Source organism: Podarcis cretensis (genome assembly GCF_951804945.1).
Source record: "Podarcis cretensis genome assembly, chromosome: 7".
Classification (NCBI taxonomy): Eukaryota; Metazoa; Chordata; class Lepidosauria; order Squamata; family Lacertidae; genus Podarcis; species Podarcis cretensis.
The window spans coordinates 92303412-92322409 of record NC_137176.1 but is presented as its reverse complement, the minus strand read 5'-3'; the positions used below and the strand labels follow the sequence as shown (position 1 = coordinate 92322409).

At 49.7% G+C, this 18998-nt stretch overlaps 1 protein-coding gene across 1 annotated transcript; it reads right to left on the bottom strand.

The window, feature by feature from the left end:
• Positions 1-1559: 1559 nt before the first annotated feature.
• LOC307220522 (UPF0598 protein C8orf82) lies at positions 1560-18037 on the bottom strand. The gene is made up of 3 exons (XM_079984537.1): positions 17823-18037; positions 11179-11227; positions 1560-2254 (listed from the first exon to the last, which is right to left on the bottom strand). The coding sequence occupies exons 1-3, from the start codon at positions 17961-17963 to the stop codon at positions 1809-1811; spliced, it is 636 nt and encodes a 211-aa protein (XP_079840663.1). The 5' UTR covers positions 17964-18037; the 3' UTR covers positions 1560-1808.
• Between the last annotated feature and the right edge of the window lie 961 nt (positions 18038-18998).

Sequence of the window (18998 nt, the reverse complement as noted above, 5' to 3'; positions counted from 1 at the left end):
GTTTCCCCTCTTTTCACCCTGCGCGATCTCCTAAAAGCATTAAATTGGATAAAAATAGTCAGCGGGGGGGGGGGGAGAGGAGGGGAATCTCCATCTTGGGCAGCCCAGATACAATCCGGAGAAAGCCGCTGAGGATTTCGGTTTCCCGGCTAGAGGCAGGATCCAGGTGAAACGCGGCAGGAAAGGCCAGTCTCTGGATCGAAAGCTGTCAAGAAGGATCACATCCACCTATTAAAAGGGGATATCTAAAATTTCTCGGAGGAGGAAACCATGGTAAGTGTTGTTTCCTTGGAAACAGGAGGATGCCTGTATTTGGAAACAATTTCATTTTGTTGAAAGGCAACACCTGCCTTAAAAGATATCCTGAGCTCCAGCGAAGGCATAACTGGAAATGACCCCAATGAAACTTCTTTGGAAGTTTTCTCCATTGAGGTGATATGATAGTCATCTTCCGATATCTCAAGGGCTGGCACACGGAAGATGGAGCAAGCTTCTTTTCTGCTGCTCCAGAGCAGGTAAAGGTAAAGGGACGCCTGACCGTTAGGTCCAGTCGCGGACGACTCTGGGGTTGTGGTGCTCATCTCGCTTTACTGGCCGAGGGAACCGGCATACAGCTTCCGGGTCGTGTGGCCAGCAGGACTAAGCCGCTTCTGGCGAACCAGAGCAGCGCATGGAAACACCGTTTACCTTCCCGCTGGAGCTGTACCTATTTATCTACTTGCACATGATATGCTTTTGAACTGCTAGGTGGGCAGGAGCAGGGACCAAGCAACGGGAGCTCACCCCGTCGCAGGGATTCGAACCTTCTGATTGGCAAGCCCTAGGCTCTGTTGTTTAACCCACAGTGCCACCCACTTACAATTCCATAAAATTATAAGGAAGGCAATCCCTGGGAGGTGATATGTAATGCATTGAAAAAATGCTTAAAATGACACTTGTAAAGAAACCAGAAGCATTTTTGTTAGGGATTTTAGGATAAGACCTGCCAAGAAAAAGAATCTATTTATGTATGCAACCACAGAGTCTTGCTAGCACAAGGATGGAAGAATGAGGAAACTCCAATGAAAGAACAATGGCAAGAAAAATTGATGTGTTATGCGGAATTGGCAAAGTTGACATATAGATTATGTGAGAAGGACAATCGTGACTTCAAGGAAGAAGGAACTGTTTACAGATTATCTTAAAAAACAACAAAATGATTTGGACTCCTTGGCAGGTTTTGAATAAACATCCACTAATTTATTAGTAGAATATATGACAGATAAGGCAATGGTATGTACCATTTTTAACATGTAGGGAATAGTATGTGCTAACAAATCAGAGAGGGGAGCTGAGGGAAGTCTTTAGCGGGTGAGAGAGGGAAGGAAGGGGGGAATAAAAAAGGGGAGGAAATGTAATTGGTTATTTTGATTGATAATTTGTTTTGTTAAAATCATTTAATAAAAATATATTTATTTTTTAAAAAGGAAGGCAATCCCAACTAAACATCAGAAAAAAATTACATATAGTAAGAGTCATTCGACAGTGGAACAAATGAAACATATACCAGGCCTAGAGGATAAGAGACAGAATAATTTTATTCCAAGAGACTCCGTCCAGAATCCTTCTCAAGATGGTGGCTAGCCATGGATCAAACTGTCCCATCTCCCATTCTTCATCAGATTGGTTTCCTGGATCAACAAGGCACATGGGATGATGGGAACTGTCCTCTCCTCGCCACCATCTCCAGCTACAGACACCATCCCACATAACAGGAAGGCTATGCGGTTGGCACAGACTGGCAAACCCAACAACTCCAAGTGCCGGTTCTAGGTTCCCTCGTCCTTTCGGATAAACGGAAGCAGCTCGTTCGTGAGGGCATGGCGCCGGTCACGCCAGCGGAAATGTGTCGGCGCCTGGCTGGGCCCTTGCTCATAGTCAAAGCAAGGGCTCAGCTCAAAGGCCAGGGCCGATTTCACCAGCCCAACGCCGCCAGCTTTCTCTGGCCCCGGGTGGTAGAGGCGCCCATTCTCAGGCAGCATCAGCAGCTTCTCGGGCTGGAAGGGCACGGCCAGCTTGTCTGCTCCGCCGCAGTAAGACAACAGCTCCTCACCCGACGCTCCCTGCAGGAGGTGGGTGAAGACGATCGGCCGGTCGTCGCATCGGACAAAGTTCTGCTCGTGGCCACAGGGCGAGAGGTAGGGGAAGGCGGCTTCGTAGCGCCCGCTCTGGTTCAGCTTGAGCTGCTTGAAGAAGAAGACCAGGAACTGCTTGTCTGCAGGAAGGAGGGAGAGAAAGCAAGAAGGCCGGTCGATGCGTTTCCAATCTCCTACTAGCACACGTGGGTGGTGCGGTGGGTTAAACCACAGAGCCTAGCACTTGCCGATTAGAAGGTCGGCGGTTCGAATCCCCGCAACACCCCGTTGCTCTGTCCCAACTCCTGCTAACCTAGCAGTTTGAAAGCACACCAGTGCAAGTAGATAAATAGGTACCACTCCGGCGGGAAGGTAAACGGCGTTTCCGTGTGCTGCTCTGGTTTGCCAGAGGCGGCTTAGTCATGCTGGCCACATGACCAGGAAGCTGTACGCCGGCTCCCTCGGCCAGTAAAGCAAGATGAGCGTCCTTCTATTTTTGTATACTTCCACTTTATATTTGATACACACACACACACACACACACACACACACACACACACACACACTTGTTTCTAAGGTCTTTGATCAGATCCTCAAAACTAATCTTACATAACGTATCTGCTTCTATGCTTAGTAAGGATAAGGCATCCAGCCTGCCTTGTTGCAGAGTTGCTCTGTTGGGATTTTTAATATACTTCAGCTGAGAAAATGAATGCTCAGTTGAGCAATTTGTGATCATTCGTGTTAAAAATCTGGCAGTGGAAAATTTCTGCGGTGCCTGCCCTTCCCTTGATGCCCAGAGCACGTGCTTAATTGTTCATCCAGCCCCAGAGGAGGTCGATCCACCACCCAAAGCAAATGGCTTCCCTTTGCCTAATGCATGGGCTGGCCCTGGCCGGGGTCAAACATCCCTTGAAATAGACAAAATGAAGAATCCTCTGTTGTGCTCCCAGCTCTGATTTCCTTGAGGAAGAGAACGCAGGCAAGGCCAGCCTGCAGCTCAGAAGAAGGCAATCTGAACCATGCTCTGTTTGGCTCCTCCAAACTGAGCCGCCAAGCAGCAAACAGCCCTAGACGGAACAGAACTAACACAGCCATTTTGCAGGATCCCTTCATTTACAAACCCATCTGTTCTCCAATTACGTTTTGTGTGTTTTGCCTTTAGGGATCTGAGAGACTGAAGGCACCCCCCTTCCTAAAGAGATGTCTTAGCATGTCAAGGAAATAAACAACTATCTGACTTTTAGAAGGCATTTGAAGGCAGCCCTGTATAGGGAAGTTTTTAATGCGTGATGTTTTATGGTGGTTTTACAATTTGCTGGAAGCCGCCCAGAGTGGCTGGGCAACTCAATCAGATGGGTGGCACATAAATGATAAATCACCATCATTATCTTGTGTGTGGTTTGTGTTTGGAAGACAGAGAGTCGCGCTCATTTAAGGAGTTTGAGAACTCGGCAAAACTATGCCGGAAAGGTCTAGGTCAGCCTCTCGCAACTATGTGCCATTCAGATGTTTTGGGCTAAAATCCTACCAGCCCCTGCGCTGGCTGGAGCTGTTGGGCATTGCGGTGCAAATCATCAGAAGGGTGCCAGGTTGGCCGAGGCTAGAAGACACGATTCGTGCCCTACAGCCAGGCAGGCGCTGTGATGACCTGGGACTCGGGCTCGGACTCGGAACCAGAGGGGTCTCAGTCTGCACCAGATCCTTTGCCTCAGGCATCATCTGAACCCAGTCTGGGGCCTGATCCTGAAGAGTCCCAGTCTGCACAGATTCCCCTGCAACAAGCACCAACTGGGCCGAGTCAGGGGCCTGAGCCTGCCCTGGCTCCAGATGCGGGGAGGACCTCGTTGCCTTCAGCTGGGCCATCACTTACAGCTGCTCCACTACCGGTTGGGTCAGGAGAGGCTGAGGCGGCCTCTGGGTCTAGTAACCCACCGACGTCTCCCGAGCTGCAGAGACTGAGGTCTGAGAGAAGGAGAGACCTGGGTACTCGCAGGAGGAGTACTTGCCGTCGGGCGAAACAGGGAGGTGAGTCGCCGGGGGATCAGGACCGACTGTTACCCCGTCAGAGATAAAAGGCTGTCGGACCTCGCCCCAGGTTGCGAGAGCAACATTGCTGTATGCCAGACACTGCCTGAGATCCTGGTCCTGTCCTTGCTTGGTTTCCTGCCTCATGTCCTGCCTTGACCGTGTCGGACTGACTCCTAATGGAACCTTTGGATTCTGGACCGGACGTGGACCGCGTTTCTCGGGTTACCCCTGGGGCCAGCACAGACGCATGTGTGGAGCGACCCTCAAGCACCAGTTCTCGCCCAAGGAACGCATGCAGAACGCGACTTAATCCAAACAGCACGTAAGCCAAACACCTTGGCCATCGGCTTCATTTATTTTGAGCTCAGAAGGCCGTTTCTTCGCTGCGCGCTTCCTTGGCAAACCATTTGGATGTTCTGCTTCTGTTTGGCATTCAGCCCAAACAACTGCCACCCGGAGGCAGCGGACCCAGCGGCATTTACAAGTGCGAGCCTCAGAACACAGGCAGGTGGGAAGAGTCGTAAATCTGAGTTATTAATAGCGCAGGTGCAGCCGCGTAATTGGCGGAAGGAAATTAAGATGCAAACAGGCACACGCCATGCGTGTTTTGTTTGTTTTGCTGGGAGCTACTCTGGAAACGAGGCGGTGGTTGGTGTGTGTGTGTGTGTGTGTGTGTGTGTGTGTGTGTGAAAGAGTCCAAACTGGAATCGGTGGGGAGAAGGAAGGATGCGGCTCGCACAAGCCCGATCCCAAGCTCATCACGTTATGTGACGGTGCAAAATCCCACGTGGATTTGGCAGGGATATTTCACAAGCGGGAAAGGAGATTCCTGCCCCCGGATCTTCAAATCAGAGCGGTCTTAAACCCAGGTGACTGTGTGCTAGCTGGAAGCACAGCCCTGAATCCCACTTAGCTATGATTTTTAATGAGACGAGGAATGTGAGGATTGAGACTTTAAGCAGTGGCTGGAGGAGAGAGAACATAGGAATGGCAAATCTGAACTGGGGGCTCTTGAAAAGCGTTTTAGCTCCACTCCTCCCCCCACTGGGCCACTGCTGTCCTGGGACATGTCACTTTTGAAGAGGAATGATGTGCGGCAGGAGGCAAGCGAGCGCTGCTGACGATGCTCCTGCGGAAGTGGAGACATGGCGCAGTGACAGCATCCCTCTGCAGTGCAGATCGTCTTGGGGGGGGGCGTTGCTCTGCTTCTGACCTGCATCCGACCCCCAGGCAGGAGGCAAACCACAGGAGTCGGGGGCACACCAGCTTGCAAGCACTTTCATTCTCTTTCTCCTCCCCTTTTTTAAAAATGAACTCTTTACTGCTCACAGTTACAACTGGTGCATTGAAAGATGAAACCGGGGGTGGGGGGTGGGAATGGACAGCCCACCCAAAGACAAGAAGAAGGCAGGGGGGATGCGGGCTCATTCAGCAAGAACTATTGCAATTCCTGGTTTGGTTTTAAATGTAGGTTTGTATATACCTCCAGCATCTTAGAAAGCAGAAAGCAGAGACATCACCTTGCCAACAAAGGTCCGTACCATGGTACCTCGGGTTACATACGCTTCAGGTTACAGACTCCGCTAACCCAGAAATAGTACATCGGGTTAAGGACTTTGCTTCAGGATGAGAACAGCTCCGGCGGCGCGGTGACAGCAGGAGGCCCCATTAGCTAAAGTGGTGCTTCAGGTTAAGAACAGTTTCAGGTTAAGAACAGACCTCTGGAACGAATTAATTACTTAACCCGAGGTACCACTGTATAGTTAAAGTTATGGTTTTCCCAGTAGTGATGTATGGAAGTGAGAGCTGGACCATAAAGAAGGCTGATCGCCGAAGAATGGATGCTTTTGAATTCTGGTGCTGGAGGAGACTCTTGAGAGTCCCATGGACTGCAAGAAGATCAGACCTCTCCATTCTGAAGGAAATCAGCCCTGAGTGCTCACTGGAAGGACAGATCCTGAAGCTGAGGCTCCAAGACTCTGGCCACCTCATGAGAAGAGAAGACTCCCTGGAAAAGACTCTGATGTTGGGAAAGATGGAGGGCACAAGGAGAAGGGGACGACAGAGGACAAGATGGTGGGACAGTGTTCTCGAAGCTACCAGCATGAGTTTGACCAAACTGCGGGAGGCAGTGGAAGACAGGAGTGCCTGGCGTGCCATGGTCCAGGGGGTCATGAAGAGGCGGACACGACTAAACAACTAAACAACAATATACCGCCACTTTCTCACGCATTTCTACCAATCCTTCCAAGCTTCTGATATAAATTGAACCCTGAGGTTCTCCCAAGGAAGGTCGATCCTGGCATAATAAAAAAAATTCCTTCCAGTAGCACCTTAGAGACCAACTAAGTTTATTGGTACGAGCTTTTGTGAGCATGCACACTTCTTCAGACTTCATGCATGCACACGAAAGCTCATACCAATAACAAACTTAGCTGGTCTCCAAGGTGCTACTGGAAGGAATTATTTAATTTTGTTTCGACTATGGCAGACCAGCACGGCTACCTACCTGTAACTAGATCCTGGCATACGTTTATGCCACCCAGGGCCACCCAGAAGATACTTCCTGGCACCCAAGTGACCCACATTAGGAAATGACTGGCCATTTCTCAAAGCAAAAACACTTTCCTTGCCACCCCATTGGTTTCTATGTTGTTTGTTTTTTTGTAAGGGAAGAAGATTTGAGTATATTATCAATTTAGGATGGAGTGGATGGTTCGGAGGCTATGAAGGACTTGCTCACAAATTTATTGACAGCTGCACGAATTATGACAGCTAGGAAGTGGAAGGGGCAGGCAGAATATAAAATGGAAGAATGGTATAAAGGGGTGTGGGATACAGCTATTAATGATAAGTTAACATGTGCCATTAAGGTAAGACGGAGAATACGCAGAAGAAATGATTCTGAGGAGATATGGAAGGTGTTTGTAGTATTTGTACTGTTAAAATGGAAAGGGGTCAAGAGGTGTTGAAATTTTGGGAGGTTGGATAGTTACAATGGAATGGTCTTGGTAGTGGGGTACACATTTTTATTCTTATTTATTTATGATTATTACTTTGTCAAAATAAAAAGGTTTGAGTGGAAGTATTAATTTTAAAAAACAAATTCTATCATACGCTTTTCCAATTAGGTCTTCCATCTGATAAGGGTCTTTTCCTCTGTGACTGATGTAGGGTGTGACTAACCAAGGGATGGAAGGAAAGGAACACAGAAAGCTGCCTTATACCAAACGTTACATCAGCATATCTAGCTCAACTAGAACTACAACTAATCCAGAATGCGGCAGCTAGACTGGTGACTGGGGGCGGCCGCCGAGACCACATAACACCGGTCCTGAAAGGCCTACACTGGCTCCCAGTACGTTTCCGAGCAAAATTCAAAGTGTTGGTGCTGACCTTGAAAGCCCTAAACGGCCTTGGTCCAGTATACCTGAAGGAGCGTCTCCATCTCCATCATTCCGCCTGGACACTGAGGTCCAGTGCCGAGGGCCTTCTGGCGGTTCCCTCGCTGCGAGAAGCCAAGTTACAGGGAACCAGACAGAGGGCCTTCTTGGTGGTGGCACCCTCGCTGTGGAACACCCTTCCACCAGATGTCAAGGAAAGATACAACTACCTGACTCTTAGAAGACATCTGAAGGCAGCCCTGTTTAGGGAAGCTTTTAATGTTTAATAGGTTATTGTATTTTAGTGTTTTGTTGGAAGACGCCCAGAGTGGCTGGGGAAGCCCAGCCAGATGGGCGGGGTATAAATAATAAATTATTATTATTATTATTATTATTATTATTATTGCCTAGTGCTGTCACCACTGACTGTCAGCAGCCCTCGCAGCTCTACCTGGAGGTTTGAACCCAGGACTTTTTGCACGCAACGCGGATACTCAACTACTGAGCTACAACTGCATGGTATCACATGCCACCAGGAGGCTGACTGACGTGCTCAACCAATGTGCAATGGATCTTAGCCCCAGGGAGAAGAATGTGTGGGGAAAGGGGGGGGGGCAGAGGCAGTTTCAAGCCTGGATCCTATTTGCCAGCTGATGGGGGGAAACATCACTGGACCTTATTGTCCCCAAAGGCCTCATTTAGCTGGAGATTTGCTACAGCAAATGTTGACTACCGTGAACGATTATGGGAGGGTTCCGGATTAGCAAAAGCCGGCATGAGGAAATGGGGAGGTCAAGGCATATTGTGAGGTTTGGCGGAGGAACATCTGGCGCTCAGCTCGGAGGACAGGGAAAAGAATGGCACTGGCAGGAGAGCATCCTGCAAACATGGTGTTCTCCCTCAAACCCCACCCTAGATGTGGAGCAATCTCACCAGCCTCATTTGCCCCCAGGGGTGGAGCACCACTTCACTGCCTCGGCCTCGCAAGGCCTGGTGGTGCGCCGGCCTGGGTTTTTAATACCGATTAAAGATTACGCCGCCAGGTCTTAACGCAGGAACACTGGAGGGGATGAGTGCAGCTCCGGAGAAGATAAAAAGTCTCCAAGCGGGGATTTTCAGGATCATGCAATGGCTTAGCAGAGGATCCTCTAATTCTCACCAGGAGATCTCACTTACACAACCATTGACTATTCAGGAGGGGGGACAGGGACCATCTGCTCAGGAGCACCTGCCAGAGCTTGCATAACCTGTGTGAAAAGGTTTTCTACCCGCCCCCGCCCCCGGAACAAAAGTCACAGGCGAAAGTGTTCTTCAACTCACACAACCGCTCCCTCCTTGCAATTTGCTGTCAAATGGAAGCTGAACCTCAGGCCAGCCCACGACACCCTTCAAGCAACACATAGTTAAAACCAACTTAAAGGTAAAGGTAAAGGGACCCCTGACTGTTAGATCCAGTTGCGGACGACTCTGGGGTTGTGGCGCTCATCTTGCTTTACTGGCCGAGGGAGCCGGTGTCCAGCTTCCGGGTCATGTGGCCAGCATGACTAAGCCGCTTCTGGCGAACCAGAGCAGCGCACGGAAATGCCATTTACCTTCCAGCCAGAGTGGTACCTATTTATCTACTTGCACTTTGACGTGCTTTCGAACTGCTAGGTGGGCAGGAGCAGGGACCAAGCAACAGGAGCTCACCCCATCGCGGGGATTCGAACCTCCAACCTTCTGATCGGCAAACCCTAGGCTCTGTAGTTTAACCCATGGCGCCACCTTTAAAAGGTGATTAGACGCAGTCCTGGAGGAACTGACAGCTCCTCAGCCTCGTTGGCACTCAACGAAGATATGCCTAAAGGCTGGGAAGTCATGGGGACTGGAAAGAACCTGCTGGCAGTCTAGATTCTGCCAGGCACTGTCAGTTGGTGTGCTAGAGCAACATTAATGTGCTAGAGCAACGTTAACAACCAATGAAGGCTGCTCTGTTTGGATGAATGGGGAGCTGCCCCACCCATCTCAGCCTCACAGCTGCCTGCCTTCTTAAAATCGAAGAACTGTAGAGTTGGAAGGGACTGAGGGTCATCTAGTCCAGCCCCCAATGCTGGAACCACAGAATCCCTGACAGGTGGCCATCCAAACTCTGTTTAAAAAACTCCAATGAAGAAGAGCCCCCCACCTTCCAAAGGAATCCATTCTTTCTTACAAGCAGTCCGGGGTGTGTGTGTCCTGCGTGTCAGTTTCCTCTGCCGCCTCCTCAATCTCAATGTTGCCCCCTATAATACTCCTCAGGGAGGAGGAGGATTGGGGCAAAACTAGAGGCAGTTGGCTCTGCCTGTTTCTGGTTCCACCTCCCGTGGGGCTCCCTGTCTTCTGCCTCACCAGTCCCTAATCGGCACCAATGTCTTGGCAACACGATGACCATGTAGATACGCAACAGGCAATCTTTATAGAATTCCTTCAAACCATAACAAAATGAAATCTTTAGTCTCAAAGCCTCTGAAAATCTTTAAATGAATATGATGTCCAACACTGAACAGTGACTACATTATTACATGAGCACTGTTCCACAGCATTTGATATTTTCATTTACATATATTCATTCAAAATAAGATGGGTTTGTGAAGCAATTCTATAACCTCCCACCACGCTGACAAAGAATTCTATGAAACAGTAGTCAATATCCGGAATCACTGTTCAGTGTTGGACATCATATTTGCTGAATACACAAAGCTTCACAGCTTGTCTTACATCGTACAAAGTCTGGTACCTTGCTTCATTTAAAGATTTTCAGAGACTAAAGATTTCATTTTGTACTTGTTATGGTTTGAAGGAATTCTATAAAGATTGTCTATTGCGTATGTACATGGTCATCGTGTTGCCTAGACATTGCTGACGTTCTCTATGCAACACAGGGGGTTGTTTGGTTACCTAATTGGCACCAGGCATCCACCACTGTCAATGATGACTTGGAAGAGTCAAGCCCGCCATTTGCAATTTGTTTCTGCTCCCATGACGGTGCCCACTGACCCTGCTCAGCTGGCTCAAGGAGGGATGGGTGCCATCATCATCATCATCATCATCATCATCAATTTTATTTATACCCCGCCCTCTCCAGCCAACACCGGGCTCAGGGTGGCTAACACCAGGTATAAAAACAATTGATTAACATACAGCTTAAAAACAAGATTAAAATACAACATTAAAATGCAGCCTCATTTCAGCAGAAACTCAAATCAAAAACCTTTTGGGGATGAAAACATCTTATCTTTACCAAGGCCAACTATCCAGACTGGTCCTACGTGGGCCAGAAAAAAGCCAGGGAAGTCCCCAAATAAGAGTTCCATCACAGTAGGAGAAAGGAAAAAGGAAAGAGGAAAGAGGGGAAGTGGATCAAGTTGATTCCAAGCCAAAGGCCAGGTGGAACAACTCTGTCTTACAGGCCCTGCGGAAAGAAATCAGATCCTGCAGGGCCCTGGTCTCATGAGACAGAGCGTTCCACCAGGCCAGAGCCAGTGCTGAAAAGGCCCTGGCTCTGGTTGAGGCTAATCTGACTTCCTTAGGGCCCGGGACCACTAGGGTGTTGGTATTTAGGGACCTTAAGGTCCTCCGCGGGGCATACATGGAGGAGCCGTGCAAACCGGGACAGAGCAGGTGGACATTACCTTTGAAACACGTGATGAAGTTCTTGACTTTGGCATCGTCCAGGAAAAGCTGTGCAGGGTTGCCGGAGGAGGGATTGGGAGAAGGAGGAGAAAGAAACAGGATGATGAGCAGACAGTCTGGTAAAACACAACTATTCAAGGCAGGCAGGGTGGGGAGAGCTGTATGGGTGTAGCTGAAGGACCAGAGAGCTCCACCGCTCAAGGTGGAACCAAAGACTCTCAGCCTGGATCGCACATCTAAGTTGATGATACCTGCTGAGTCCAGCAACCTTCTCAATTGGCTTCACCTTGGACCTCACTTGCAACCTGAGCCATGTCTTGCCATCACTGAGCTGTCCAAAACCGGACTGAAGAAGGTTGCAGCAGATGTGGGCTTCTTCTGAAACAGTCAGCATGGCAAGATCTGTACAGATCCACGCAATGCATCCTGCACAACTTAGTGGCTGGAAGTGGTTCTGAGATGACAGCCCTCAGCACATTTAGTAGGAAAGTATTGCCACCCAACTCAAAACACATTTGGGGTGGGATTGTTATGGGCAGGGCTTTATTTCAGCCGGAACTCGCCTTCCGGTGCCTCTCAGATGGGTGACATCGCCAAGACAGTGGTACCTTGCTTGTCGAATGGCTTGGCTCCAGAACAAATCGGCTCCCAGACACCGCAAACCTGGAAGTAAGTGTTCCAGTTAGCGAACGTTTTATGGAAGCCGAACGTCCAACGCGGCTTCCGATTGAGTGCAGGAAGCTTCTGCAGCCAATCAGAAGCTGTGTGTGATGGCCTGGGAATCGGATTCAGAGGCTGAACCTGAGGGATCCCAGCCTGCACAGGATTCCCTGCTTCCAGAACCAGCTGAGCCGGGGCTGGGGCATGAGCCTGAAGGGTCCTCACCTGTGCTGGATCCTCAGGTGCAGGCACCAGCTGAGTCTGCTCTGGCTCCTGAGGTGATGGAGGACCCATTGCCTGCAGGTGCTCCACTCTCAGCCCCGTCAGAGAAAGCTGAGGTTGCCTCTGGGTCTGGTAACCCTCCAGCCTCTCCTGAGCTGCAGAGGCTCAGGGCAGAGAGGAGGAGAGAACTAAGTTCCCGCAGGAGGAGTGCTCGCCTCCAGGCTAAGAGAGGCGAGTCACCAGAGGATCGGTGCCGCCCTATGCCTCGGGGCAGATAAAAGCCAGCCAGCCCCAGTCCCAAGTTGCGGGAGCAACATTGTTGGTACCCTGTTCCTGCCTGCACCCTGTCCTGCTGTTCTGCCGGAGCTCCTGACCTCACCCGACTCCCTGCCTTGGACCCAACTTCAACTTTTACGGACTGCCTCCATACTGCACCCTCGACCTCGGACTGGACTCGGACCTCGCCTCACGGTTAGCCCCCGGGACCAGCACACTGTGCTTTGGTATCCGAACGGTTCTGGGAGTCAGACAGAACGGATTAAGTTCGACGACCAAGGTACCACTGTATAAGAGAACCAGGGAGGTGTTCATGGCGAGTTCTGGAACCTCTTTTTCTAGAAAAATAGCACTAGTTAGGAGCCACACACTAGTACCGTCAAGAGACCCAGGCCCACACAGCTCACAGTTTGCCCAGCACCAACTTTCTCTTCTCCCTCTGCTTCATTGTCAACTTGTAATTTAATAATAATAATAATTTATTCTTTATACCCCGCCCATCTGGCTGGGTTTCCCCAGCCACTCTGGGTGGCTTCCAACAGAACACTAAAATACAGTAACTTATTAAACATTAAAAGCTTCCCTAAACAGGGCTGCCTTCAGATGTCTTCTAAAAGTTTGATAGTTATTTTTCTCTTTGACATCTGGTGGGAGGGCATTCCACAGGGCGGGTGCCACTACCAAGAAGGCCCTCTGCCTGCTTCCCTGTAACTTGGCTTCTCGCAGCGAGGGAACCGCCAGAATGCCCTCGGAGCTGGACCTCAGTGTCCGGGCGGAATGATGGAGATGGAGACGCTCCTTCAGGTATACTGGACCGAGACTGTTTAGGGATTTAAAGGTCAGGACCAACACTTTGAATTGTGCTTGGAAATGTACTGGGAGCCAGTGTAGGTCTTTCAAGACCAGTGTTACATGGTTTCGGTTGCTGCTCCCAGTCACCAGTCTAGCTGCCGCATTCTGGATTGGTTGTAGTTTCCGGGTCACCTTCAAAGGTAGCTCCACATAGAGTGCATTGCAGTAGTCCAAGCGGGAGATAACTAGAGCATGCACCACTCTGGCGAGACAGTCTGCGGGCAGGAAGGGTCTCATCCTGCGTACCAGATGGAGCTGATAAACAGCTGAACAAACCCCAATTAAGACAAACCATGGCTTAGCATTATGAGAGAACTGGGTCACTGGATGCCTCAAAGAGACAAAGGGCTTCAAAATAGCTCAGCCAACACCACCCCTGCCCCTTAATTTGGCTTCCACCATATTATCTAAAGTACGGTAATATTGGGCTCTGGATAGACAGACACTGAGCAAAGGTTAAGGGACAAGCAGCTTCCTAAAGGGCTATTCACTGCCTGGCGAATGCCAACAATGGAGCTGTTTGCAACTCAGAGCTCCCACATTCTTGAGGACTGCTAATTTCCAGATCAGTCCAGAGCAACAGGGCGGCCACGAACTGCTCTTTTAACACTAATTACAACTCCTAATCTCCCCCATAATGATTCATTCAGCACTAATTCGATACACCATTAATGCAGTGGAGGCGACTACGTGAATCGGCAGTTAACGCTAATGGATTAAAAAGAGGCCCAACAGCCCCAAGGCTTGGCGCGATGCCAAGTGGCACTTTCCAGGCACACCATGCATCTGCCACTCAGCCGGCAGAGATCTGTGCTAGAGGTGGCTATTAACATTGGGCTGCCATGAAAAGGAGAACCCTGCACTACAGCTGGCCGATATCTGGCTTTCAACATTGCGGTATTTCATCAGCGAAACATCCAGATGCATCATGATGCCTGAAAGGATGGAGCTATGCAGATGTGAACAGTAAAAAGTAAAGGGACCCCTGACCATTAGGTCCAGTCGTGACCAACTCTGGGGTTGCGGTGCTCATCTCGCCAGTGTGGTGTAGTGGTTAAGAGTGGTGGACTCGTAATCTGGTGAACCGGGTTCGATTCCCCACTCCTCCACCTGCAGCTGCTGGGTGACCTTGGGCCAGTCACACTTCTCTGAAGTCTCTCAGCCCCAGTCACCTCACAGAGAGTTTGTTGTAGGGGAGGAAGGGAAAAGGAGGTTGTTAGCTGCTTTGAGACTCCTTAGGGTAGTGATAAAGCAGTATAGCAAATCCAAACTCCTCTTCTTCTTCTTCTTCTTCTTCTTCTTCTTCTTCTTCTTGGCCGAGGGAGCCAGTGTACAGCTTCTGGGTCATGTGGCCAGCATGACTAAGCCGCTTCTGACGAACCAGAGCAGCGCACGGAAACGCCGTTTACCTTCCTGCCGGAACGGTACCTATTTATCTACTTGCACTTTGACGTGCTTTCGAACTGCTAGGTTGGCAGGAGCTCGGACTGAGATATGAACAGTAGGGCTGGGCGATATCTGGTTTGCATCACTGTGATAATTCCATCAGCTAAACATGATGATATACTGATATATCACAAGGTGTGAAATAAGGATGAAGCTATGTAGAGGCAGAGGCTGGCTGCGCGGTTTTCCCTGCATCGTGATTTTTGCTTGGCACACACACACATCATGATTTGCGACATATTGCCAGGTCAAATATTTTGAAAGCATTATCACAATATGGACTTCAATAATAATAATAATAATAATAATAATAATAATAATAATTTTAAAAAAATTATTTATACCCCGCCCATCTGGCTTGGTTTCCCCAGCCACTCTGGGCAGCTTCCAACAAAATATTAAAATACAGTAATGCATCAAACATCAAAAGCTTCCCTGAACAGGGCTGCCTTCAGATGTCTTCTGAAAGTCTGGTAGTTGTTTTTCCCTTTGACATCTGGTGGGAGGGCGTTCCACAGGGCAGGCGCCACCACCAAGAAGGCCCTCTGCCTGGTTCCCTGTAACTTGGCTTCTCGCAGTGAGGGAACCGCCAGAAGGCCCTCGGCGCTGGACCTCAGTGTCCGGGCAGAACTTCAAACCAGTTTTGGATTATATATCAATATATCGCCCAGCCCTACCCCTCACCATGGAAGGGATTGGCTACATTGGGTCCTTAGGAGCTAAAGCAACAGGGAAGCATAAATTAGTATTAGTCCTTGGCGAAGAATAGACTGTGTGATTAAACTACTTACCCATGAGAACAGGAAAAGCCTAGCATTGCCAGCCCAAGCCATTTTGGTATCAGAAGCAGAGTCCAAATGCCCTCTCCTCACTAAGGCAAACATTTTAAAGAGCCTTTTTTCACACCATTCAGCCACAAATGGCTGCCTTCCTCCATCCCTGCGCACTCCCCAGGTTCATAGGAAGAAGGTTACAGAACCAGCCCTGCAACTCTGGATGTTCTCTGCCTCTTCTGCAAGCATATATACAGGAAGTCAGCCTGAGCATGAGGAGGTGGATTTTGGGGTGTCCTTAAGGACGGCTGGGCAGGAGACACATTCATCTGGCCAACGAGGCACAAAACACTACAAAGCCCTAGTTTGCAAGCTACTCCAACTCTCATCAGAGTCAGGAGATGAAGCCCGAAACACTGGGGAGCAGGCACCAGTTTGGCGAAGACTGCCTTACGGAAATGAAGGAGGATCTATGTTTGCTCTTGCATGGCATTACAATACTGGCAGTTTTATTTTATCTCTCGTTCGTAATGACCATTAGCGTGGAATTCACAACTACCATTTCCTGGATCGACATCTTCCGCTACAACCCCATCATCTGTTTGCTGGTCAGTCACCGCCCGTTTAGACCTCATGAGTGTATATGTGAAATTAAGAATCGCCACGCCTCAATGTGTGTTACTTTACATTTGAACTGCATGTTCTTCTTGCCGCTGTTCACCCAAGTCTAGGGAGGTCCTTTCGGACGTCTCCACAAACTCTTGTATCGACAACCCTGAATGATTTAGCGTCTCCAGGAAACTTGGCAACCTCACTGCTCACCCCTAACTCCAAATCATTCATGAACAAGTTAAAAAGCACAGTGTTGGATTGGGACCTGGGAGATCAGAGTGATATGAAGGTTGCTCCATGCGACCTTGGGGCGTGGGAGTAGCCAGGATTTTTGTTTTGTTGAGTATTTTTATTGATGCACCCCTGTCCCACTCTTGGCTATGCCCATGCCTCGGGGGCTGCTCAATGCCTCTCATCCTAGCCTACTCCACAGGGCTGCTGAGAGGGTTAAATGAGGAGAGGGGAATGAGAACCTTATATGCCCCCCATGAGGTCCCTGGAGATACAGGTGGGAAATATAGCTCAATATACCTGAAGGAGCATCTCCACCTCCATCATTCAGCCTGGACACTGAGGTCCACCTCCGAGGGCCTTCTGGCGGTTCCCTCCCTGTGAGAAGTGAGGTTACAGGAAACCAGGCAGAGGGCCTTCTCGGTAGTGGTGCCTGCCTGTGGAACACCCTCCCACCAGATGTCAAGGAAATAAACAACTATATGACATTTAGAAGACATCTGAAGGCAGCCCTGTTTAGGGAAGCTTTTAATGACTGCTGTTTTAATGTATTTTTAATCTTTTGTTGGAAGCTGCCCAGAGTGGCTGGGGAAACCCAGCCAGATGGGCGGGGTAGAAATACAGTCATACCTTGGCTTAAATATGCTTCAGGTTGAGTGTTTTCAGGTTGTGTTCCGTAGTGACCCGGAAGTAACGGAACGGGTTACTTCTGGGTTTCGCTGCTCGCGCCTGTGCAGATGCTCAAAATGACGTCACGCACATGCGCAGAAGCAGCGAATCGCGACCCGTGCACACGCGCAGACGCGGGTTGCGTTCTGCTCAAATTGGGAACGGGGCTCCGGAACGGATCCCATTCGCGTCCAGAGGTACCACTGTAATAAATTATTATTATTATTATTGTTAAATGTTGTTGTTGTTTAGTCATTTAGTCGTGTCCGACTCTTCGTGACCGACTCTTTGTTATTATGAAATAAGTGCAATCAAATAAATAAATAAATACAGTGGTACCTCGGGTTAAGTACTTAATTTGTTCCGGAGGTCCATACTTAACTTGAAACTGTTCTTAACCTGAAGCACCGCTTTAGCTAATGGGGCCTCCTGCTGCTGCCGCGCCGCCGGAGCACGATTTCTGTTCTCATCTCATCCTGAAGCAAAATTCTTAACCCGAGGTACTATTTCTGGGTTAGCGGAGTCTGTAACCTGAAGCGAATGCAACCTGAAGCATATGTAACCCGAGGTACCACTGTACACAAATACATACATACATACAGCGATTCCTGGGAGACCTCTCTTCCTATACAATTCAAAGTGTTGGTGTTGACCTTTAAAGCCCTAAACGGCCTTGGCCCGGTATACCTTTATTATTATTATTATTATTATTATTATTACTATTATTATTATTATTATTATTATTATTATTATACCCCTCCATTGCCATCCTTTTACATATATAAGAAATAACGGGCCCGACCGTCCTATCGGGCTTGCTGGGCCGTGATAAGCCTCAGCACCTTTCTAAGGGGGCAGCCCCATAACCCTCCTCTCCCTGCCCCCCCCCCAGCACCCCACACCTGTCCCTGGTGGTCGATGTAATAGAAGTACTCTCGGGTGCGGGGCGTGGGGCTCTGGCCCTGCTGGTAGGCGGGCCGGTTGGGTCCGCGGCGGACCCCCGGCCTCAGCAGGAAACGAAGCCCGCCACGCAGCAGCCGCATCCCGGTTTCGGTTCCAGACGACAACGACGAGAGGGCCCGGGCTGCGACCGAGGCCTAGTCTAACCGGAAGTGCAATGGGGGACCGGTGCGGCAACGGACCTGCCTCCCCCGCGCTCCGGATGCGCGTAGAAACGTTCCGCTCGCTGGATCGGCTGGGCGCCGAGTCTAAGCCTTCTCTCGCTGCAACTGCTTTCCCCAGTCAAACAGCCCTTCTTTCTGCGAGCGGATCCCTTCCTCGCTCAGCGATCTGGCCCATGTCAGTGCCTGATTTACGTATAAGTAAACAAGCAATAAGTAAACAAGCAAGTGATGTATGGAAGTGAGAGCTGGACCATAAAGAAGGCTGATCGCCGAAGAATTGATGCTTTTGAATTCTGGTGCTGGAGGAGACTCTTGAGAGTCCCATGGACTGCAAGAAGATCAAACCTCTCCATTCTGAAGGAAATCAGCCCTGAGTGCTCACTGGAAGGACAGATCCTGAAGCTGAGGCTCCAAGACTTTGGCCACCTCAGGAGAAGAGAAGACTCCCTGGAGAAGACCCTGATGCTGGGAAAGATGGAGGGCACAAGGAGAAGGGGGCGACAGAGGACGAGATGGTTGGACAGTGTTTTCGAGGTTACCAGCATGAGTCTGACCAAGCTGCGGGGGGCAGTGGAGGACAGGAGGGCCTGGCGTTCTCTGGTCCATGGGGTCACGAAGAGTCGGACACGACTAAACGACTAAACAACAACAACAAAACAAGCAATAGCTTAGGGCCCCACTCTCTTGTTGTTGTTGTTGTTGGGTCGATTAGTCGTGTCCAACTCTTCGTGACCCCCTGGGCCAGAGCATGCCAGGCCCTCCTGTCTTCCACTGCCTCCCGCAGTTTGGTCAAAGTCATGTTTGTAGCTTCGAGAACACTGTCCCACCATCTCGTCCTCCGTCGTCCCCTTCTCCTTGTGCCCTCCATCTTTCCCAACATCAGGGTCTTTTCCAGGGAGTCTTCTCTTCTCATGAGGTGGCCAAAGTCTTGGAGCCTCAGCTTCAGGATCTGTC

What these genes read in the sequence shown, in the direction of transcription:
- LOC307220522 (XM_079984537.1), bottom strand. Translation starts at nt 17,963, where the DNA reads ATGCGGCTGCTGCGTGGCGGGCTTCGTTTCCTGCTGAGGCCGGGGGTC. An exon ending in ACATCGACCACCAGGGACAG is followed by an intron (nt 11,228 to 17,822) that starts GTGTGGGGTGCT and finishes AACCCTGCACAG; the next exon opens with CTTTTCCTGGACGATGCCAA. An exon ending in CTTCATCACGTGTTTCAAAG is followed by an intron (nt 2,255 to 11,178) that starts GTAATGTCCACC and finishes TCCTTCCTGCAG; the next exon opens with ACAAGCAGTTCCTGGTCTTC.